Below are 25,701 nucleotides of genomic sequence, written 5' to 3'. Positions count from 1 at the left end.
TAAGCATAACATTTCCCCACTCCTACATTAGCATGGTAGGACATTTTAATGGTTGCAGGTGGCTCAACTTTATTACTGCAATGGGATGGACATGGTCCTACTACCACCTTACCATCCAATAGGATTGCAGTAAATTTCCTTTACTACCAATCATAATTAAATGACCCCTTAAGTTAAGAAGGAAATCAGCCTATCCCATTATACCGGTAGGCTTCGTCGTACAGGCGTACTGTGGTAATAGTTGAGAATTCTCAACTAGCCAATTTGGTATATTTTATATACCTGATTATAATGATAAAATAACAAACTAATAAATATTGCAAAACTAAACCCAAACCGAAGTATGAGGATACGCCCTCGTCACTAGCCAGGTTTATTTTTATAGTTCTAGTTTAAGTCCTGGCTAGCACTAGTTGACTATCTTTGCACTATCTTTGATAAAAAATAAATAAACAAGTGTATGACTGATTATTCTCTCCATAGTCACTTTCTATTGACTATGTTCTCTCTGATTCATTAAAAAATCTATAGCGCGCCACCAGTGATATGTGTACGTGTGCAACGAAGCATGGTCAAGTTTGACCTTTTATGGTACACACAGTGTCACACACGGAGGAGCCGCATCTCTCCACCAACAGCAACAATACACACACAAATCGAAAGCTGTTGTTTTTTTTTTTATTGATTTCAGCTATAGAAAAGGGTAAGGCATTTTGAAGATATATAAGTAAGACGTAATTTTTTAAATGTGTATGCAAATAGTAGACCAATTAAGGCTTAAGCTATCAGTCACAATGTGTGTGTGCTGTAACAATGAATACATATTAAGAAACACCTTACTACAGACTTACTAAATAAATAGCTGGCCTATATATATTTATAGAAGGCTTCTACAGTATACTACCGTATTTATATTACTAACTTCTATAAATAGATTGTTAACTTGACATTTTTTTTAAAGAAGGTAGTTTATTTTTCTTCTTTTAAAAAACAATTATGTGGCAGAATTGTAGATTGAAAATCTACACTATATTTAAGTAATATTGCTTTTATTTTAAAGAAACAATTGAAAATAAAATAATGTTGTTTTTTTTAAATTCAGTAAAGTGTAAATTGTTAAAAAGTCACAATTTTGGGCGCTAATGCAGTTTCGTACCCACCCCTTAAAATTACTCAAAATCACGAGTTGTCTACAACATTCTGCAATCATAAAATTGAAAAAATCGATAATTTTTTATTTAAAACTATTTTTAATCAATTAATACTGAGCACCCTTCGGAAATACATCGCCAGCTTAGCTTCGCGAAAATCATCGCTAGGCCTGCCGATAAAAGTACGGAGGCCTCACAGGACATTAACTCTATTAATAGAGTAAACAGTTTGGTTCTATAGAGGGCGTAGTTACTAACGTTTAAAGCACGCACCAAATAATTATAATTTTCATTATTTCCGACATGCGTTTCGTATTTTTAATAACGAAAAGAAAAACTATACAATTGCTGTATTCATCATTGTGGGTATCATCATAATTATGTTATGTTTTTAATTTGTTCTTTCATTTTACTAGTAGAATTTCACACAGAAAAGAAGATAAATATGGAACTGCTGACTCTTGAAGATATAAGTACTGACCAATTTTCCTCTGTTTTAGTTTATTTTACATTATGGTTTGTAGGTCAAATAAATAAATGAAATGAATAAAAAGAATTACAGTACTTCATTCCTGAGTTACATTGTTAATGTTAACACAATAATCAAGCTATGACGAATTAATTGTTTTAGTATTTGTTATCACTAGCTATACTAGAAACGCTAATGGTTTCCCTGTTTTAAGATTTTATAGAAGTATATTATTATTAATTAACATTTTTATTCACCTATGAAAGACCTCTTCAAAATACATGGAGATAGAAAATGCAACAAAAACAGAAAAATATAATTTATTGAAATGTAATGTACAGTAATACAATAATTATAATAAAAATGTTTTCCATCAATTACTAGAATTTATTTTACTTCTGCTGACACTGAATACATCATTTCATGTCTTTCATTTCTTCTTTTTTATCTTCTTTCCTGTTGTGTTTATTAATAAAATCAAATAAAACATTAAATAATGAAGCAACTATTCATTAATTTATTTCAACAATATTTTATGAGGGTGGTCCATCCAGCCGAAGCTGATCATTAGGGACCCTTACAAAAAATATAATTCGACAAGACAATAACACACAACATTCAAAATAAATAGAATTTCTAAAAATTAACAATATAATTAAACACAAAATATTTCTTTATGAAAAAAACTTAAAATCCGTTTCACAAGGAACATGTAAAAAATATTTTATTATCGCCATAATATGATCATAACAGCGTCCTCTATAGATCGATGCCCTATGAGGCTTCCGTACTTTCATCGGCAGGCCTAGCGATGATTTTCGCGAAGCTAAGCTGGCGATGGATTTCTGAAGGGTGCTCAATTATTAATTGATTAAAAATAGTTATAAATAAGATTATCGATATTTTACCATTTTATGCTTGCTGAATGCTGAAGACAACTCGTGAGTAGGCTAGATGAAGTATTGAAATCATTTTGAGTAATTTTAAGGGGTGGGTACGAAACTGCATTAGCGCCCAATTTTGAAATAGACAGTTTGAGTATGAACTAAAATGTATGTGTTATTAAAAACATTGTATTGTTATCAAAATTTCAGGATAAATCTTCGCCACCATGCCAGGTGCCACAGCGGCTGAGGCCGGTGAGGGTAAGGTTGCTTTATTATAATTGTCATGCCAGTTTTCCTATTGCACTTGCAAATTTATTAACGGTTGAACTTAATTCATAATTTTGAATGGTAAAATTGTTTTAGTAAGTACTTAAGATTCATTCTTATTTGAATAAAATCCAAAAGAATGTATAAATGTTTAAAAAAAAATAGAATTGATTTCTTGTAATTCTGATTAAATTTTCTATTATTTAATAGGTTTATAAAGTACATTAAATATAATGATTGCTGCAACATTTTTATATATAGGATGTTGCCAACATATTTGAAATGAATATGAATCATCTTCCTTTGACCTCGCGACCTTACGACAGCTGTGCGGAGGTTAATGTCTGGCTGAACCTAGCAGGTTACTTTATCAACTGAGACTATGTCTGTATCTAGTGTAGTGCAGTTTACAACATGTGTTTTTAATGTGTAGGAATAAAATTCACTAATTAATACCACTTTTATTAGTTTGAGATGAAAATATATTATTATTATTATGTGAACAATTCGTTGCTGTTTATTCGTTTTGTCTTGTAACCTTATGTTGAAACTGAAGAAAATCAAATCACATCTGTAAATAATCTATAATAATTATAGTATACGCATTATTGTTTTAAATATCAGCAATTAAAATACTGTATGCATATAAAATATTTGAAACAAACAATATACAATATATTACATATTTGTATTGCACACACTTTGTACTATATGATATTGGGAATGACTTCTCACTGGTTGCTGACAAATTTGTTTTGTTTACAATTGCTGATTTTCTATTGTTAAGTAATTATAATTTTTCATAACTCCGTCTATTGAACCCTATGTATGAAATCCATCTAACCATTGAATGATGTGGTTAGCGTTCTACAATTGATCGTCACGTTTTTACGCTTAAATACCCCTCAATTTGTTCAGCCATACAGATAATTGTGATGGAACAACTATCTGTGTTATTCTCTTATCTCTGCTAACTAATCAATATTTTTGTTAATATAAATTTATTTAACAATAATTTCAGTAGAATTATTTATGGCATTTTTTGGAATTTTAAACTAATTAGAGTTCTGCCCTCTATGGTGATGGATAGAAATTATATGTACAATTTTAGGTTGCTATCCTAATGTTTCTATCCTAGTGTTGCTATCCTAATGTTTCTATCCTAATGTTTCTATCCTAGTGTTGCTATCCTAATGTTTCTATCCTAATGTTTCTATCCTAATGTTTCTATCCTACAGTATGATCTAAGCCATAGAATATAAATCATGACATTAGATGGCTTCAATTTGAAACTTTCTTCCAAGTACCTTTATAATTATATAAATACACGACAATTGTCTTGGGTAAACAGTTTCTTTTTATGGATTAGAAAAAAAAAATAGAATAGTTAACAGATAGAAGCAGCAAAAACAACCCTAGAAATTGTCTGTGTAATGAGTTGGTGAATATAACTTACAAATAATACTTACATTGTTTTTAAACTAGGCCTAGTGTGTGTACTACTACAATATTTACAATACTACAAACCCACACTTTAATGCAGAGTTTGTGATTTTAAGGAACAACAATTAAACTTTCAGCCAATAAAAACATTGGTATTATTAGACAACAAGGTCAGCAGTTACACTAAGTCATCTGAGCATGTGCAATAGCACAAGTGCAATATTCATTCAATAGTTCAATCATGGAGGATGGTTCAATGGTGAATATTTAACAATACAATGATTGTTAGCATTTCAGTTTAACTACTTTATTAAATTCACCATTGCCTATTGTGTTAGGAAATAAAAAGTAGTTTTATTGAATAAACAATAATCAGGCTGGTTTTATAAGGACTGTTCCATTAGCTTCTTTGGGAGTTGAATAAATTAGCATTGCAATTTGTTATTATTTCTATTAATCATTTGTTTTGTTGTATTGTTAGTAATGTTACAGGATTATTTTTATGATTCTTACTTTAAAATGTTTTCTGAAAGCAAAAAAATCAATTTTATAAATAATAATAATTACAGTCTTTTATGAGTGAGCTTACCCATTCCTGTCTAATATGCGCTTAGTTTTCCAATTTGAAATCCATTGCATTGAAGCATTAGGAAACGACCGTATGGAAATTGTACTACTGCCAATGATTTATGTTGTCTCTCCTCAAGAATTTTAAGCATTGTAAGCAATTAACGAGTAGTTTGTGGATAAGGTATGGATTTTCTAAGACAATATTATTAATATCATTTAGCTTAGTTAGTAGCATATTTTGTTAGAGAGAATCAATAGTTCTTGCCTTTTTTTCACTGTATGTAGTATTACTGTTATAGTCATGTTGGGACAATGTCTTACAGTACATACATGGATTCATTTTCCTTCCCAAATTGGAGAATTTCTAAGATTGTATTTTTACTCATAAAAATAAATGTCACATATTAATATAAATTATAATACTGTCTATTCAATTCAATGCTAAATAGTGTTCTCATTTTTGAGTAACAGTTACAGTACGTTCTTAATTTAACTTCCATCATAAATTTTAAGCAGCTTTTGTGATCACACCATGTGTAGCCATTTTCTTTTGTGTTTTGTTATAATACCTGGTTCAATATCTCCCAGAGGGCCCAGTCATGATCAGTGGCTGTACTAGTACACCAGAGTAACCACCAACTCGTCTCGAAAGATGTAATAGGTTCACATGAGCTAGACTCGTATACTGGACATACGGTTTATCGTCCTTATCCTACAAGACTCGTTCTACCACCAGTATCAATTTAATTCACTATTTTCTAAGTTACATAAATATTCTTTATTTATCTCAGATTTTTAATTCACGATTATTCTCAATACATGGCTATTATTATCTTGAAGAAAATATATATTTTCCAGCTGTAACTGTAGATGATGTCTTCTTTTAACATGAAGCTGAAGAGGCTGGCTACATGCTCAATATAAATCAATAACCTAAATATTTTGTTGTTCTTATTGATAGGCGAGAAGGCTCTTAGCACAATAATGGATAATCTGGACAGTATGAAAGACACGGTTCAAGCGCAAAACACAGACTTACTGTTTCTTAGGACGATGATGGAGAGCAAAGATATACTTAATTTGGTTAAGGTAATTTAAGACCTTTAATTTCATACTAATCTAGTTAGTTTGAATGTAACATTGGTGATTACCGGTAATGGCAAGTAATACTATACAAACCTTGACGATAAAAACCATTTTTAATAAGAGAAAAAAAGGGGAAATTTAAATCAGAAGATTTGCTATAAAATAATTAAATTGATTATAATTAATATATAATATAATTAACAATGAAAGTCGCTATGTACTCACGTATACAAGTAGATCCTTTAATAAGAAAAATAAAAGATAAATTCAAATCAGAAGATTTGCTATAAAGTAAATTGTTGAATGCGCAGTACTAGTTTTTGTTAACAATTCTTGATATTTGTTGTACTGTTATTTTGTTTGTTTATTAAGACAAGCAATATGATATTTTAACAATGAAAGTTGCTGTGTACTGACATACAAGAGATCCTTGTAAAAGTAGTGATGACCTATGACCTTTGTCTTTCATACATGAATAGATTAATTTTTCATTTGATTTCTAATCAATGATTTCTCTTTCATTCTCTCAAGAGATAATTAAGAATTAGCTATTGATATAGTCATTTTGGCCTATTGTGCCTACACATCTATATATAAATTTACGTAAGGGCAAAATTCGGTAAATCTCGGTTTATTTCTAGAATTTCTACTCGATGGTATATAAAGTTGGTTCATACTTTCGGTACTGATTTTAACCATCTGATGTAACCCTGTTTACTAATTAAATTGAGTTAGGTAATTAGTTATTGACGATTAAAACGAATTTAGGTTCAACGATTTGCCCCAAATAGGGGTGTTTTCCGATCGTGGTATACACTGTCTAATGGATGTCCATCTTGAAAAATACCCGCCACAAAAATACGAGGAGGCTTCGCATTTTCCTATCTCCTCCTACGATAATTGTTTTTAATAGCTGAAAACTGGTTGAACAGCTAGAGTACAGCATCATAATGTTGAAGACAGGCCGATTTTCTTAAAAAAATACTATTTTGATAGATTTAATATACGATTATACAAATGTATTGATTTGCGATAAATGGAACATTCCAATCTCTGTTTCACAAGTGTCTATTCCCTCAGGCGTCGTAAAGGCAAGTACAGTACTGTATACTCGAAATTCGATCCATTTTTGTTTTCAATCTGTGCTGCAGAGGTTGGATATAATTTTTTTTTAAACGGATAATGAGCTAGCGTTTTCACTCGCCGTATATTATGTACAAATCTTTATTATTGCAGTTAAACCACCCACATCATCACCTTTCCCTCACTGGCATGAGTAGCGTTGTAAAACCAGTAGAGAATAGGCCTACGGTGCATCACATGCCCTAAACGCAGAACAACTTTGGTGGGTAGGGTAGGAACCAACTTAAGTATGAATTGGCTCTAAGAAACAATTGAAAACCATTAGGCCTACTAATTAAGTTGAGTTAGATAATTTAATATTTATTGACGATTAAATCGAATTTATGATTTTCCCCGAATAGAGGTGGTTTTCACAAATTGTTTTACATTATATTATAAACATATACACGTCGTAGTGATGTATCGTTACATGTGCTGTACTATTTCAATCGACTAGGACGGTGATAGTTTCAACAAAGTATTACATCGCAATGTTTTACTGTGTTTAGTGGTATATTATTTGTAAAACATGAAAGCAATTAATATTTCGTTACTAAATGGATAAAGAATATATTTTAACATTGTTCCTCTTTGCACCCATCCTCTTCCCCATCACTCAACCCTGTCTATTTATTCGTTCCTGTACACGACATGTAATATTATTGTCCTGCGGTACGTACATTTCAAATCGCCAGTTTTTTAACGCTGAAATTATTATGTATTCGAGAACCATCTGTGGGCATGACCTAGATGGTACGCGAGCGAAGCGAGCGTACCATCTAGTAATTATGAATTAACTATTATGATATAGCCATTTTGGCCTATTGTACTTATATCATTATGAATAAGCTATTAATAAATACTAATTATAAAATTGGCCTAAAAATGTTTTGTGTTAACATCTTTGTATTGAAATTGGTCAATAAATTGCTACAATTTCAAACTTTATCATATTTATTATACCTTAGAAAATTACTTTATTTTAGGTCTAAAAATCTTACGGTTTGAAGGAGACTATTTTGTCGATGATCAATTGAAAGTTAATAAAATGTTGGTATCATTAATACAATAAAGTCAAATTAAATTCTAAAATTAGAAAATCTTAATTTGTAGCATTGAAAGGATAAAAAAAACCAAACAATACAAACATAAATATATAACATTATCATACACAATATTAATACATAATAATGCAGCATTTAAGGAACTGCATCTATTTATATTCAGTGTGTTATTATTCTATGCTTGCTTGCTCTCACAATTTTCACAACTCATATTTTATTAAATTGATAATTATTCAGAATTTAAATTATGACAATTTGGGAATACTTCTTCTTCATTTATTGTATATTTGATCAACAAAAGCAGCTACAGTATATAGTTATGTTAATAACGAACTTTTATCACATTATTTTGCGTTTAAGAATCATGGACCTCAGTAGCCTCCCTGGTAGCATATGGTTGTAATGATGTGTTAGCTGATCTACTTTAAAAATTATAATCCATATTTTAAAAAAACAGTGCAATTCTTTAGTACTACTACTACTACCTTCATTGTCTATATCCACGAATCGTACCAGAATGCAATGCTCTACCTGACTAGACTAGATGTGCACTAACTCTGACTAATTTCAAGACCCAACTAGACGCACTGGACATTGACCGGACCGCTAAGCTTGGCCACATAAAAATGTAATTGCAACTAGCTAGGCCCATATTGGAGCGCTACCTATATTTGATAGCCTACAGTATATGATGGCGTTTGTACAGTACCGTAGCTACCAGATTCAGAATGTATAAATAATCATGATGTAGATATTTATAACTAAGTCACTGTTGCATGTATTAACCTAGCACACTGCTGCCTATATCATGTGTCTCATTCAAAATACCATTCATACTTAATACAAGATATCATTTCATAAATATCTTAGATTTATGTACTTTTATGACGTCAAGTCAAACAGTACTTGTACAAGCAGCTGTAATCATACTGATCAAGTCAAACAGTAATTGTACAAGCAGCTGATCAATTTTAATGCTTTTCTCTGCAACATAATTATCTTAATTTTTTGCCCTACTTTTTGTAACATCTTAAATTCTCAAAATATTTTCATACACATTTTTATTGGATTTTTTTTTTTGGTGAAAACTGATTTGAAACAGAATAGTAGTATACTTATTATAGAAGTATATGAAATTGTGTTGAATTTATTTATTCAGCAGTAGAAATACTGTGGACAACATTATTCCCAGCATTTCCTTCATACTAGTTTATAGAACATTGTGCACTATTGATCAGTCTTCAGCAAGGGGCCATGACCATGGGACTACAGTATCAAGGTGAAACTACACAGTCAGTTTCTTTTACTAATCTATACGTCCCCATAACTATCCAATCAAATTCCTTTTTATTTTAAACTATTGATCCAAATCATTTTCAGCTTTATTTTTAGTCAGAACATTTGGATTGAGACTATTATATGATGCTGTTAACTTGTTCTTTTTAAAAAACTTAAATTTAAAGATGTTGATTGTGATAGCATGTCAATATAATGCATTTGATGAGAAACTACAGGTTAGTTGTTTACTACTAGGGGTTTTTAGCCATTGCCATTTTTGTTCAATATCTAAAAATAGATTTTGAATTTGACATTTACTGACCTTCAGATGAGAATCAATGTTGCATAAAGTGTAATGAAATGTAAAAAAATGCAAAAAAACCTGAGCAGTCATGCATAGCAAATTTATATCATTTATATAAGTTTCTTCAAATTAATTAAAAAAGTTGTTTCATGTTTTTCTTTGTTTAGAAATTTTAATAATTTTTCAATACTGCTTTTTTCCATTCAGTATAATTTAATAATTTAAAATCAAATTTGATGGGTTTAGTAGTATATTATTATTAACACAGTATTTAAATGTTGTTTACTTATTATTATTATTATTACAAATACAACTATTTGACAAGGTGCAGCAACCTGAAGATTGCCATGAGTGCTAAGCACTATCAAATGGTATTATTATTATTACAAATACAACTATTTGACAAGGTGCAGTAACCTGAAGATTGCCATGAGTGCTAAGCACTATCAAAATAATGGTCTCTCTGTGTTCCACTCAAACAAACAATATGAATATATATAAAGCTATATCAAATTATGTTAATAAACCAAACAATAGATTAGAGCAAAATAAACAATAAAGACATTGATATCATTTTGCAATAAATACATTCTTTATTATACTGTAACAGTGTAATAAAATACTCAAAATCGATGTATAAATATTTTGTATTACAAAAAGCTCATCAGTATTGTGTAGTATGCTTGGTTAATGTGAATGAGATATTTTGTGATAATGTAAAAGCAATACTTTAGTTTGTATGGTGATAAATATAATATGTACAACAATTGTTTCTAACAGAAAATTCCAAATAATCAAGTTACTCTACAGTAATTAAGAAATTATGATTTAATGATTTAAATCTATTGTTTATCATGGTTATAACAAAAAGTGCCAAATAATCAAGTTATTAAGAAATTATGATGATTTATAGAAAGTACATTTTAGCAACACTTGATTAATCTATTGTTTGTCATGGTTGTAATGTAAACAACAGGCCTGATTATGATTTTCTCTAAGCATAATATTTATAATGACAATTATGAGATAATTATACAAAGCTCTCATTACCTTAAGAGCATTATTTACATCTTGATAATGTTATTAGTCATTGTTGCCATGGTAATATACTTTGTCTTTTTTGCCATTTTTGGATATTCTAGATTTTATATTATAATTGTAATTTTAATTGTATATTTTTAAAATGAATTATCTTATAAAAGGTTCACTAGAAATCAAACCTCTAAATGTCCACCATCTTTTTTGTACGTCTCTTCATTTATTTCATCCCTTTGATTTATTTAATTTAATTTTAACAGGCTCATGACAGGTTGGAAGATCTTGCGTTGACCCCGGTCCAAACAAAATCAAGAGAATTACTAGGAGAAGTGATGGAAGATATTGAACCCTTGATAGCTTCCAGCAACAACGCTGCAGAATTAGCTGGCATTCTCCAAGACCTTAATTTTCATGTAAGTAACCTGGGAGTGTTTACTTAATCCATTTACTCAATAAGTACAGACCAATTAAAAGAAGTTAAGCCTTTACTGTTAGTAATTGATGCACACTATTGTATAGTACATCCAATCATGCCAATCTCTTTTTCTTGACACACACAATAATGTTTGTATAATAAATTTCAAATTTAACAATTCATTTTAGTCATTGATGGAATCACATGACCTAGTTGCAATAAAAGCATATGATAGAAATTCTTACCCAGCATTAGAAGGAAAGCCATTGTCAGCCTACAACCCGACAGGTCAAGCCATCAGAATGGTTGGTGTCAGGAAAACAGACTCGGAACCCTTGGTAAGTGTAACTACTGTAGGCCTACAACGTCTTGCTTGGGTCACCAAAATGGTTAGGGTAATTAATTTCAGTAACACTAACAGTATTGAGATCCTTGATTTTTTTAGCTCATGCCATCAATATTAGGACTGGTAGAAAACAGAATCATAATGGTATTTAGGTAATCAGTCCATTTAAATGATGTGATGAGGATGGTGGTAGCTTGGTTGGCTGTCAGGCTACTATGATATTTGTTATGTGTTATTTTTTTTACATTTATTTACGATTTATTTCAGGGCATTACCCTTAAGGTGGAAGATGGTGATGTGGTTATTTCTAGAATTTTACAAGGAGGCATGATAGATAAGCAAGGTAAGGTTTTACAAGGAGGCATGATAGATAAGCAAGGTAAGGTTTTACAAGGAGGCATGATAGATAAGCAAGGTAAGGTTTTACAAGGAGGCATGATAGATAAGCAAGGTAAGGTTTTACAAGGAGGCATGATAGATAAGCAAGGTAAGGTTTTACAAGGAGGCATGATAGATAAGCAAGGTAAGGTTTTACAAGGAGGCATGATAGATAGATAAGCAAGGTAAGGTTTTACAAGGAGGCATGATAGATAAGCAAGGTAAGGTTTTACAAGGAGGCATGATAGATAAGCAAGGTAAGGTTTTACAAGGAGGCATGATAGATAAGCAAGGTAAGGTTTTACAAGGAGGCATGATAGATAAGCAAGGTAAGGTTTTACAAGGAGGCATGATAGATAAGCAAGGTAAGGTTTTACAAGGAGGCATGATAGATAAGCAAGGTAAGGTTTTACAAGGAGGCATGATAGATAAGCAAGGTAAGGTTTTACAAGGAGGCATGATAGATAAGCAAGGTAAGGTTTTATTATTGATGATACGTATACAGTACTGTTACATTTATTCTATTACATTTTCCAGTACAATTTTCAATTCAATTCAATTTCTTTATTGCTGCAAATCAGACAACCTAAAGCGTGGTTCCCACTAGCGACGCAACGCAAAGACGTAACGCAGCGCAAGTGAATTGACCAATCACAAGCGATGGCTTATTCGCTTGTGATTGCTAACTGTCTATAACTTCGCTTGTCATTGATTAAAACGCTTGCGTTGCGTTTACGTCCTTGCGTTACGTTCTAGTGGGAATCAAGCTTTATACACAAGGCAAAGGTGCAGCACCCTGAGGATTGTCACGCAAATCAGCTCTCCATGCTACGAAATGATTACATTTTCCGGTACAATTTTCAATCAACATCATTATACACAAGGCAGAGATGCAGCATCTTGAGGATTGCCATAAGTGCTAAGAACTATCAAATCAGCTCTCCATGTTACAAAATAGTTACATTTTCCGGTACATTTTTCAATCAACATCATTATACACAAGGCAGAGGTGCAACACCCTGTGAATTGCCATGCTAAGCACTATCAAATCAGCTCTCCATGCTAAAAAATTGTTAAAACACATCAATTACATATGAGTTATGAATTGTAGATTCTAATTTGTTTTACTTAATTTAGGTTTGTTAAATGTTGGAGATGTTATAAAAGAGATAAATGGGAGAGATGTAACAAATGATCCTGAAGCACTTCAACAAGAGATGAAGAATTCCGCTGGAGGCATCATGTTAAAGATTATTCCAAGTTACCAGGATATTGTTTCACCTGCACCGGTAAGTAGTAGTAAAAAAAGATCTTACAAATTACTAAATTTTCAAATCTGTCGGGCTGTAATAATATAGTTTCCGTTTGATATAGCTTCCTAATGCTTCCGTCCTCTTGAATATAACTGCCTAAAGGCAAGTAGTTTGCATTCCTATAAGGATTAAACCATGAAACATACTGACCAGAAAAAAAACACATTCAGATAATGAAGGATTTTCACCAGAAATAGAAAATAAAAAATTGAAAGCAAAAATGCAATTTTTCTTCACTAATATATTTTATATGCTAATTCATTTTGATTTCTTATCCAGATTTACATTAAAGCTCATTTTAGTTTTGATCCGAGTAAAGATAAATTGATTCCTTGTCGAGAAGCTGGACTGGCATTTAAATCAGGAGATATCTTACAAATTGTAGAAAAAGATGATGCAAATTGGTGGCAGGTATGTAAGGGTTAGAAGATTGGTGTTTGAAGGGGGAGGTTAATGTGTGTTATGACAGGGTAGGAGAAAGGTGTAGGGAGGTAGATTTGCATTTATTCAATATTTGCTTATATTTTTGCTTAAGCTGAAATATTTAAGAAGTAGGATAAGACAAAATTTTTCATCTTAAAGGCCAATTTACACAGACGAGCGGTAACGGTAAGCGGTAATTGTAAGCGAAAAACCGCGTGGCTTTTCCCATTTACACAGCGCGCGGAGTTCGCGAACAGAGTGGTGGAAAGTAGGTGCGTGTAGGCCTCGAGGTTAATGCATGTTACAGTCACTGCTGGCCTGGATGTGACTGACTGTCAGTAGGCCTAGCACACACAGGCCTAAGTTTTAGAGGGAATTGTTGCCTAATAACGTACTAAAATGTATATTTTCTTTTCACTATCCTTATACGAACATTAGTCACGTCGTAGGTGTTTGTATTTCTGAATAAAAAGAAGAAGAAACTATAGGCTAGGCCTACTAACGGCACTCGTATTTATTGTCGTCTTTCACTCGACGGACGCAAAAAAAAATTTGTTGATAGATGACGTCATTTCAATCATGTCGTTGGTTGGCAAGAATCCATAATTACTGCGCGGTATTTTCACAAAATCGAATCTGTTTCGATCCTGAGCGGATTTCCGCTCGTCTGCTCCGCGTTCTGTGTAAATGGTCATAAGAAATAACATAGATTCTATTTTTGCGTTTTCCGCTCAACTTTACCGCTTACCGTTACCGCTCGTCTGTGTAAATTGGCCTTTAGGCAGGGTGTTGTTCGTCTTAGATTTAAGATATAATTAAGCAAATATTTTTGCTTAGATATATTAATAAATCTAAATCAAGGATTTAAGGCAAAGTTAAGACGACTTTTTTGCTAAGCAAGTTTGATAAATCTGGCGCCTGTTATGTTGATGAGCGGCTCATCAATGATATTGTTAGACCAGATATTGCTATTCTCATAGTGGATTGTTGACATTATTCTGTTTCCATACAGTAGATTATAGTACAATCACATTCAATACACATGCATAGTATAGTGAGTCAATATTATTGTCTAACACATACTAACTGTATATCCAAAAGTCATTGATGGATGCAGTATTGATTAATCAATAATTAATGTGGGTCTCTTCAAAGTTCACGTATAAAGCATGCTTTATCATGGTATAAACAAGTTTACTTAGAAAAGATTGCTAGACAAAGAATAGTAGAAAGCAAATTATAGCAGAAAGTGTTATCTGCTACACATATTATGTGTAATGTTTAAGCCTGCTAGTATACAGCATCAAGTGCTACACATATTATGTGTAATGTTTAAGCCTGCTAGTATACAGCATCAAGTGCTACACATATTATGTGTAATGTTTAAGTCTGCTGGTATACAGCATCAAGTGCTACACATATTATGTGTAATGTTTAAGCCTGCTAGTATACAGCATCAAGTGCTACACATATTATGTGTAATGTTTAAGTCTGCTGGTATACAGCATCAAGTGCTACACATATTATGTGTAATGTTTAAGCCTGCTAGTATACAGCATCAAGTGCTACACATATTATGTGTAATGTTTAAGTCTGCTGGTATACAGCATCAAGTGCTACACATATTATGTGTAATGTTTAAGCCTGCTAGTATACACCATCAAGTGCTACACATATTATGTGTAATGTTTAAGTCTGCTGGTATACAGCATCAAGTGCTGCACATATTATGTGTAATGTTTAAGCCTGGTATACAGCATCAAGTGCTACACATATTATGTGTAATGTTTAAGTCTGCTGGTATACAGCATCAAGTGCTACACATATTATGTGTAATGTTTAAGCCTGGTATACAGCATCAAGTGCTACACATATTATGTGTAATGTTTAAGCCTGCTGGTATACAGGAGCATCAAGTGCTACACATATTATGTGTAATGTTTAAGCCTGGTATACAGCATCAAGTGCTGCACATATTATGTGTAATGTTTAAGTCTGCTAGTATACACCATCAAGTGCTACACATATTATGTGTAATGTTTAAGCCTGCTGGTATACAGTATCAAGTGCTACACATATTATGTGTAATGTTTAAGCCTGCTGGTATACAGCATTAAGTGCTACACATACTATGTGTAATGTTTAAGCCTGCTAGTATACAGCATTAAGTGCTACACATATTATGTGTAATGTTTAAGCCTGCTAGTATACAGCATCAAGTGCTACACATATTATGTGTAATGTTTAAGTCTGCTGGTATACAGCATCAAGTGCTACACATATTATGTGTAATGTTTAAGTCTGCTGGTATACAGCATCAAGTGCTACACATATTATGTGTAATGTTTAAGTCTGCTGGTATACAGCATCAAGTGCTACACATATTATGTGTAATGTTTAAGTCTGCTGGTATACAGCATCAAGTGCTACACATATTATGTGTAATGTTTAAGCCTGGTATACAGCATCAAGTGCTACACATATTATGTGTAATGTTTAAGTCTGCTGGTATACAGCATCAAGTGCTACACATATTATGTGTAATGTTTAAGCCTGCTAGTATACACCATCAAGTGCTACACATATTATGTGTAATGTTTAAGTCTGCTGGTATACAGCATCAAGTGCTACACATATTATGTGTAATGTTTAAGCCTGCTAGTATACACCATCAAGTGCTACACATATTATGTGTAATGTTTAAGTCTGCTGGTATACAGCATCAAGTGCTACACATATTATGTGTAATGTTTAAGCCTGGTATACAGCATCAAGTGCTACACATATTATGTGTAATGTTTAAGCCTGCTAGTATACACCATCAAGTGCTACACATATTATGTGTAATGTTTAAGCCTGCTAGTATACACCATCAAGTGCTACACATATTATGTGTAATGTTTAAGTCTGCTGGTATACAGCATCAAGTGCTACACATATTATGTGTAATGTTTAAGCCTGCTAGTATACACCATCAAGTGCTACACATATTATGTGTAATGTTTAAGTCTGCTGGTATACAGCATCAAGTGCTACACATATTATGTGTAATGTTTAAGCCTGCTAGTATACACCATCAAGTGCTACACATATTATGTGTAATGTTTAAGTCTGCTGGTATACAGCATCAAGTGCTACACATATTATGTGTAATGTTTAAGCCTGCTAGTATACACCATCAAGTGCTACACATATTATGTGTAATGTTTAAGTCTGCTGGTATACAGCATCAAGTGCTACACATATTATGTGTAATGTTTAAGCCTGGTATACAGCATCAAGTGCTACACATATTATGTGTAATGTTTAAGCCTGGTATACAGCATCAAGTGCTACACATATGTGTAATGTTTAAGTCTGCTGGTATACAGCATCAAGTGCTACACATATTATGTGTAATGTTTAAGTCTGCTGGTATACAGCATCAAGTGCTACACATATTATGTGTAATGTTTAAGTCTGGTATACAGCATCAAGTGCTACACATATTATGTGTAATGTTTAAGTCTGCTGGTATACAGCATCAAGTGCTACACATATTATGTGTAATGTTTAAGTCTGCTGGTATACAGCATCAAGTGCTACACATATTATGTGTAATGTTTAAGCCTGCTAGTATACAGCATTAAGTGCTGCACATATTATGTGTAATGTTTAAGCCTGGTATACAGCATCAAGTGCTACACATATTATGTGTAATGTTTAAGCCTGGTATACAGCATCAAGTGCTACACATATGTGTAATGTTTAAGCCTCCTGGTATACAGCATCAAGTGCTACACATATTATGTGTAATGTTTAAGCCTGCTAGTATACAGCATCAAGTGCTACACATATTATGTGTAATGTTTAAGTCTGCTGGTATACAGCATCAAGTGCTACACATATTATGTGTAATGTTTAAGCCTGCTGGTATACACCATCAAGTGCTACACATATTATGTGTAATGTTTAAGCCTGCTAGTATACAGCATCAAGTGCTACACATATGTGTAATGTTTAAGTCTGCTGGTATACAGCATCAAGTGCTACACATATTATGTGTAATGTTTAAGCCTGCTAGTATACACCATCAAGTGCTACACATATTATGTGTAATGTTTAAGTCTGCTAGTATACACCATCAAGTGCTACACATATTATGTGTAATGTTTAAGTCTGCTGGTATACAGCATCAAGTGCTACACATATTATGTGTAATGTTTAAGTCTGGTATACAGCATCAAGTGCTACACATATTATGTGTAATGTTTAAGCCTGGTATACAGCATCAAGTGCTACACATATTATGTGTAATGTTTAAGCCTGCTAGTATACAGCATCAAGTGCTACACATATTATGTGTAATGTTTAAGCCTGGTATACAGCATCAAGTGCTACACATATGTGTAATGTTTAAGTCTGCTGGTATACAGCATTAAGTGCTACACATATTATGTGTAATGTTTAAGCCTGCTAGTATACAGCATTAAGTGCTACACATATTATGTGTAATGTTTAAGTCTGCTGGTATACAGGAGCATCAAGTGCTACACATATTATGTGTAATGTTTAAGCCTGCTGGTATACAGCATCAAGTGCTACACATATTATGTGTAATGTTTAAGTCTGCTCGTATACAGCATTAAGTGCTACACATATTATGTGTAATGTTTAAGCCTGCTGGTATACAGCATCAAGTGCTACACATATTATGTGTAATGTTTAAGCCTGCTAGTATACACCATCAAGTGCTACACATATTATGTGTAATGTTTAAGCCTGCTGGTATACAGCATCAAGTGCTACACATATTATGTGTAATGTTTAAGTCTGGTATACACCATCAAGTGCTACACATATTATGTGTAATGTTTAAGCCTCCTGGTATACAGCATCAAGTGCTACACATATTATGTGTAATGTTTAAGCCTGCTGGTATACACCATCAAGTGCTACACATATTATGTGTAATGTTTAAGCCTGCTAGTATACACCATCAAGTGCTACACATATTATGTGTAATGTTTAAGTCTGCTGGTATACAGCATCAAGTGCTACACATATTATGTGTAATGTTTAAGCCTGCTGGTATACAGCATCAAGTGCTACACATATTATGTGTAATGTTTAAGTCTGCTGGTATACAGCATCAAGTGCTACACATATTATGTGTAATGTTTAAGCCTGCTGGTATACACCATCAATTTTCTTCCCATCAACCAGAAATGTTAGTTTTAGGCATAGAGTATAATAGTAAAGAGTTTGTTCATCAAATCATTGATATAACATCAAACATAGTAGTGATCATTATGCAAAACTATAATTTGAACAAATACACCTTCTACATCACGAATCATGAAACTACATAGTGTCTATAACTTTATTCTATTACATTAATAATTCATGTATAATACAAACATTTTATTTATTAGCATAATGGCCTTAGGGATGCTATGTGATGAGCTATTATGTACAATCTTCAAGTTTCTATTTAAGTTGTTATGCTTTTGTGTAATTAGACTCATATTACGATTGTTACATATCTAAATCATAATAATAATGTTTTTGTTTTATTGCAAGGCTGCTGTTGTTGGATCAGAGCATTCTGCAGGGTTAATTCCAAGCCAGGAGCTACAGGAGAGAAGGCGAGCTTTTGTTCCTAAACAAAACAATTCAAAAACTAGTAAAAGTAAGAATTTGTAGCCTGTGAAACTTTGTTCAGATAATTATCATTAAAGATAATTACAGTATAACTAGTCATTAAACATTTTTATAGCAGATAAATAAAATATAAAACATAACTTGGTGGCAGTAGGTGGCAGTTTCTTTGCATGCAATGCTTGCATTATGGCCAATTATAAGTTTCATTTGAGGCTAAAAGCCCTGTCCACACTATCAAACTTTATTAGCTTTAGAGAGTAGAAACAGTGGTGAGTTGCAAACCTCAATTAGGTCAGGATTGAACATTGAACTCTGGGATTGAAAGGCAACCATTAAGTTACAGCTGTATTAGTATGTGAACCATGGAACACATCCTACTAAATATGATATGAATTGAAGAACTTATAACAGTTCCTTTAAATTGTTTTTTTAATAGAAAAAATAACTGATATATTTATGTCAAAGAAAAGGAAATCAAAGATATATTCAACAAAAAAGAATTATGAGTTTGATCAAAATGACATCCCTATATACGAGGAAGTTGAGAGAATGCCACCCTTCCAACGAAGATCGTTAGTGTTAATTGGTGCACAAGGGGTTGGTAGGACAACACTAAAAAACAGACTGTTAAATTCAGGTCATGCATTTGGTGCCGCCATTGCTAGTAAGTATTATGTTATTCAAAATGTAAGTTTCTTTTTATGTCAATATTAATAGCAATTATATTTATCATTGTCAATTTTCCCCCTGTTTTTTTTTTCACTATTTAAAATCATCATGTTCCCCTTTACATCATATGTAGCTACATTGCACGGCATTTATCCCCATGTTTTGCTGAGCAATACATTCATAATTGGACTATATACACGTTATGATATTCATATAGTACTGTTATGAAGTTACCATGCCAGCACGTTGTCAAGCAATCTCAGTGGCATGATGGGATAGCCACTGAGGCTTTACTGAGCATGCTCATTTTTGTTTTCATGCATTTGTTTATTAGCTTCATCCAATCAGAAATATCGCACAAGAAAAAACAGTGAGTAACATACTTTGGAGACGTTTAGCATTTGCATGCTTAAATAACAACATTAAGGGAAAACATTATTGCTTGTTACTGCTTTCTGAATATGAGCTGGATGCCATGGGAGTACAACCAAGGTTCTTTAATGTAACATTTGGTGGAGGCAATGGTTCCTTGTATCTACATATACAGTTAACTCTCCCAATACCGGACACATTTGGACTAACCTAATATGTCCGGTTTTCTGAATAGTCTGGTATGCAGTTTCTAATGGTAATTTGGGACATTTTGGACCTCAGGAAAAGTCTGGTTTTGTTTTTCGGAGAGTCCGGTATTGGGAGAGTAGACTGTACAAGGCAATAAAATTGAATTTGTTCAATATCTAGTGAATATTGTACATTTCGAATATTGTATTTTCATAACAACTTCTTCTACTCCTGACTTTAAATCCATAATTGCATGCATGCATTTCTGGTTATTGGAAACTGACTAAACTTTTTTTAAACATTTTTATAAGCATTTAAATAATTACAATGATAATTCATAACAGCTATGATTAAAAAAGAAACTTGTATATTATTTTCTTTGTTTTAGGTAGATCATGTATTATGTTCCTTCTTTATATAATGTTCTATTTTAAGTTTCTGATCTGAAATGTTCATGGTTACAGAAAACTAATATTATTTACATCATACTAATCAAATGTTAATGTGTTACTAATGTTTTAACTGTTTAAGCTACATTAAAAGCTATATATTACAAAATTAATTCAACATTTACATTTTAGAAATTGATGGTGTTATCAATAAAATGTGTTGCCCTTAAATACCCTATGGCTGTAATTATTCAGACACCAATACACCTGGTTGTTCCTTGTACGTTTGATCCAACAAACAATAACAGAGTAATGATTTCTGTAGCATAAAGAAATAGTTCTCTGCTGTAACTGATTTATTACATAGAAAATCCACACATTTTAAAACAGCTACAGTATCTCAACTTTTAAAGATTGCCTTTTGTGCAAACAATATAATAAACATGTTTTAATGTATTTAATACTAATAGGCATATGTTGTGTCATTGTTTAAACTGTAGTTAATAAAATAAATTATCATTGTGAAAATGATCTAGGCCCATCCCACCCCTAAGTAGGGGATTCCTCAAGTACACACAAGCAGAATACTGTCCTTTGGGATGTGCTTGAGTGTGCCTAAGTAGATGAAGCACTGAATGCTTGCATATGAATGGTGCCTGATGGCCATTCATTGCAAGGAGAAAGTTACCATGAAAACCAGAATACAAATTTGAATCAAAATGTATCATGACATAGGGTCTAGCCTAGGCCAAATATAAATAACTAATTCAAGCTCAAGCTAGTAGCTAGGCTCCTACATAACTCCTACTTTAAGAGGTTAAGTCCAGTTTGTACATGGCATTGATTGATTGAGCTAGCTAGGCTGCCAAATTCACTATATAGGCCTGGCCTAGTCTAGGCCCTAGCCCTGTGTTGATATCCTAGCTTGGCCTAGCCTTATACACATACCTGTGCTCCAAGTGTGGTACTAATTATAACGTCTTGGTAAAGTTTAGACTTTTATTTTTGTAGTCGGGTCATTTAACATGCCATGATTTCCTTCAATTAAATGGTATATATCCAAGTTGTATTGAGCCATTTCATCCTGTCTTTGATTGATTTTTAAAGTTGGATAGTCTGCTGAGCAGCATAATCTCTGTTCTCTGATTGGTTAAATCTTCATAAATCCATAATGTGGTCAGTTGCATTGTGGTCTACAATGTATGAAGTGGGAAATGCATGGTTGTCTAATGAGACATTTTTTAATGTGTTTTCTTTGTTTTGTTTCTATTTAATACCAAAATGCAAAATTCTCTTTTTCACAATAATCACTGCTTTTAGTGATCTTTGTTGGTTTATGTTTACTTTTACATTGATATTTTTTACTTGATGTTTTGTTTTTTTTAGAATAATGTGAATTAGTATTTAGCTTTAATTATATTTTTATAAGCTAAACGAATCAATCATGCATAATTTTTATTTTTTTATTTAAAACATTTATACAGGATAAAAACATATCTGTATCAGGTATAGATATTGCACCTGTTTTACATAATATGGTCTTGTTTTTTTTAGCAATAGATTAAAAAACATTCATAAAAAGACATTAAAAAACTTACAATAAAACTTACACAATACAAAGACAGACAAGTACAATGTTTTAAAAAGAAATGAAAAATAAAAGAGAAACATTTCTTGTACTATATTTGTCTAGGTACATCAAGAACACCACGAGATTCTGAGATTGATGGTGAAGATTATATCTTCTGCGAGCGCTTACAAATGGAAGAAGATATTCACAATAATATGTACTTAGAATACGGAGATTATGAAGGAAATCTTTATGGAACATTGATAGATTCTGTTAAGAGAGTGATTAAAGATAACAAAATGTGTGTGTTAGATGTTAATCCTCAGGTAGGCATCTAGAATTTTCTCTTAAATGTAATAAGCTGTTTTTTAGCTTGTTTTGCTTACATTTATTTTGTTTTGGAACAAATAAATAAATGTATGTATGAATTAATGGTATAATTACATTATTAGACATTTCAGTTTAGTTTGAAATGTGTTATAAACGCACTATGTCTACATTATGCATTATGTAAAAATATATATGGCCATAGGCTTTGTATAGGGCTTATATATGGCCATCATATAGGCTTTGTATAGGGCTTATAATATGGCCATATAGGCTTTGTATAGGGCTTTATATAGGCTTTGTATAGGGCTTATATATGGCCATATAGGCTTTGTATAGGGCTCATATATGGCCATATAGGCTTTGTATAGGGCTTATATGGCCATATAGGCTTTGTATAGGGCCTATATATGGCCATATAGGCTTTGTATAGGGCTTATATATGGCCATATAGGCTTTGTATAGGGCTTATATGGCCATATAGGCTTTGTATAGGGCTTATATATGGCCATATAGGCTTTGTATAGGGCTTATATATGGCCATATAGGCTTTGTATAGGGCTTATATATGGCCATATAGGCTTTGTATAGGGCTTATATATGGCCATATAGGCTTTGTATAGGGCTTATATATGGCCATATAGGCTTTGTATAGGGCTCAAAAGAAGGTTCAAATGAAGGTAATTTCTAAGTAACGGATATGCATCTGTTGCATAACTTTCCACAAATTTTATATTGTATTATTAATGTTTTTAATATACAGAATAACTATGGTCTTTTCTTTTTTTTTTACAGGCAGTAAAAGCCTTGAGGACCAGTGAATTTCTTCCATTTATTGTATTTGTCAAATCTCCTGATTTTAAAACACTTAAAGATATGCACAGAGAGTCCGAGAAAGCAGGCCTGTCATCCAAACAAGTTATGGTAAGTTTAAAATAACAAAAATCCTAATTAGTTTTTGTTACTTTCATTTATCTGTATTGTATATCTCGAAGCAAACATATTTTCTATTATATTTTATATGCAAATGACAATAAATGGAAGTAATTTTCCACAGATGAATGAATGAATTAACGTTTGGACCCAATTTAGTATTCTTGTCAGTAGTATACAGTAACAAAAGATTGACATTTCATACTACATTAATGACATACAGTATGAACCAATACATTGTACTGTATATTAAGTACTATATCATAAGTATATACTTACTTTGCTGTTATATTTGTGCAGAAACAACTTAATAACTGTAACCTTTTCAACCTATTTGTAGGATTCTGATCTCCGGAAAACAGTTGAGGAGAGCGCAAGACTAGAGAACAATTACAGACATACATTTGACTTAATAATAGAAAACAACAACATAGATGAATCGTATAATATGCTTTTGACAGCACTAGAAAACTTAACAAAATACCATCAATGGGTCCCGGTATCGTGGGTTTATGATCAGTACTAAAATATAAGTATTACTTATAAGTCAGAATTATGTATACTTTTAAGAGTTAGCAGGAAATGAATTTATGAAGGCTCTTTTGGAAATAATTTAAATGTTTCACTTAAGAAGCTTACAATTTTTACCGGGTTTATATGGAATTACTATTTATTTATATTTTTTCGTATATAAAAGGGGAATTTAGTTATTGGTTTTGGAATAGACTAACTGTACTGTATTAAGAACATGTTGCAATATTAACAGATAGAGGTTGTTGGCAAGAGAGTATTTATTGAAATGTATTAACAGATAGAGGTTGTTGGCAAGAGAGTATTTATACAAATGTATTTATTTAGATAAATTTATAAAATTATAATGTTTGTGTTTTTCTTTTATTTCACGAATTGTTCTAAAAACTAAGAATTGGAAATGCTTGTACTATAGCATTCAATATATTATCAACTGCCCAAGTTTAAATTTAATAATGAACTTTAAACTATATACTGTATTGTGTTATGGTATCTATGGTGTTTAAGCACATAGTGCATGACTTTATTAACTTAGTACTTGGTTTTTAGGTTTTAATTATTGTACTTAATTTTGTATACTGTTTGTGTTTAACATCAGTTACCATAATATTAAAGTTGAATTAAGTGCTGCTAACTTCTTTCGGGAACTACTGTAGTATATGAATAATTAAATCAGACTTATGGGCCATGTACAGAGATCTGCAGTGTTATAGATATACAGTAAAACATGTTCAAGTTGTATACAAGATTTCTGCACATAGACACCAGAACTTCCAGTATTATGTCATATACCAGAAATTACATGTTAGCAACTGAATATAGTACATGTTAGCAACTGAATATAGTACATGTTAGCAACTGAATATAGTATACAAATAATGAATGTTTATGAGTGCAATGGTACAAATAATGGCACGAGGTGAATGATGAAAGGTTATATCAACGAGGCAAAGCCGAGTTGATATAACCTTTCATCATTCACCAAGTGCCATTATTTGTACCATTACACGAATACAAAACATTCATTATTTGTTTTATATAACATCTAAATAACAAACAAAAATGTTTCAAAAAGTACTATTTAACGATCGTTGAATAGTGCGTACTATTGCACGCCATGTGACCCACATTCGTCCAATCAAATGACAGGAATTTATATAGGTGTTATATAATACATGTTAGCAACTGAATATAGTACATGTTAGCAACTGAATATAGTACATGTTAGCAACTGACCTAAAAGTATTGTGAGCAACAGCCTTTTATATTCTCTAATGTATTACTTTGAATGTAAATAGATTTTGAATACTGTAGTTATTGGCGTTTTTGTAAAAATAACATTTGTAGATAAAGTTATCTTTATTTTGTAATTGAAATTTGACAGATCTATTTACTTCCTATTTTACCTTTGATGATTAAATTGTGCTTTGGCAGCAGTGTTCAACTATTATTCCTTGTCTTCATCTCAATTATTAGAGAGCTTTCGTTTTTGCCGAGTCTTTTGGAGGTACTATTTGCATACAC

The 25,701-nt window shown here is 32.1% G+C and overlaps 1 protein-coding gene across 3 annotated transcripts; it reads left to right on the top strand.

Annotated features, from left to right (window-relative positions):
* Positions 1 to 616: 616 nt before the first annotated feature.
* LOC140041133 (protein PALS2-like) lies at positions 617 to 25,607 on the top strand. Of its 3 annotated transcripts, XM_072087548.1 has the most exons (14): positions 617 to 703; positions 2,715 to 2,765; positions 5,749 to 5,876; positions 10,940 to 11,092; positions 11,283 to 11,432; positions 11,708 to 11,783; positions 12,956 to 13,107; positions 13,411 to 13,542; positions 19,117 to 19,225; positions 19,634 to 19,861; positions 20,201 to 20,236; positions 22,510 to 22,712; positions 23,509 to 23,637; positions 23,987 to 25,607. In XM_072087548.1, exons 2-14 carry the CDS (start codon positions 2,732 to 2,734, stop codon positions 24,170 to 24,172), a joined length of 1,716 nt encoding a protein of 571 aa, XP_071943649.1. In that variant the 5' UTR covers positions 617 to 703; positions 2,715 to 2,731; the 3' UTR covers positions 24,173 to 25,607. The 3 variants fall into 3 exon arrangements, with proteins under 3 accessions (XP_071943649.1, XP_071943650.1, XP_071943651.1); XM_072087549.1 differs by lacking the exon at positions 20,201 to 20,236; XM_072087550.1 differs by lacking the exons at positions 617 to 703; positions 2,715 to 2,765; positions 5,749 to 5,876; ... (1 more) ...; positions 11,283 to 11,432; positions 11,708 to 11,783 and adding an exon at positions 11,996 to 12,291.
* The last annotated feature ends 94 nt before the right edge of the window (positions 25,608 to 25,701 follow it).

This window comes from Antedon mediterranea, chromosome 2, assembly GCF_964355755.1.
Source record: "Antedon mediterranea chromosome 2, ecAntMedi1.1, whole genome shotgun sequence".
Taxonomy (NCBI): domain Eukaryota; kingdom Metazoa; phylum Echinodermata; class Crinoidea; order Comatulida; family Antedonidae; genus Antedon; species Antedon mediterranea.
Note: the sequence above shows the minus strand (reverse complement) of the source record. Positions and strands in the feature narration are given on the sequence as shown.

What these genes read in the sequence shown, in the direction of transcription:
- LOC140041133 (XM_072087548.1), top strand. Translation starts at nt 2,732, where the DNA reads ATGCCAGGTGCCACAGCGGCTGAGGCCGGTGAGG. An exon ending in AAACAGACTCGGAACCCTTG is followed by an intron (nt 11,433 to 11,707) that starts GTAAGTGTAACT and finishes GATTTATTTCAG; the next exon opens with GGCATTACCCTTAAGGTGGA. An exon ending in ATTTGGTGCCGCCATTGCTA is followed by an intron (nt 19,862 to 20,200) that starts GTAAGTATTATG and finishes TTTGTTTATTAG; the next exon opens with CTTCATCCAATCAGAAATAT.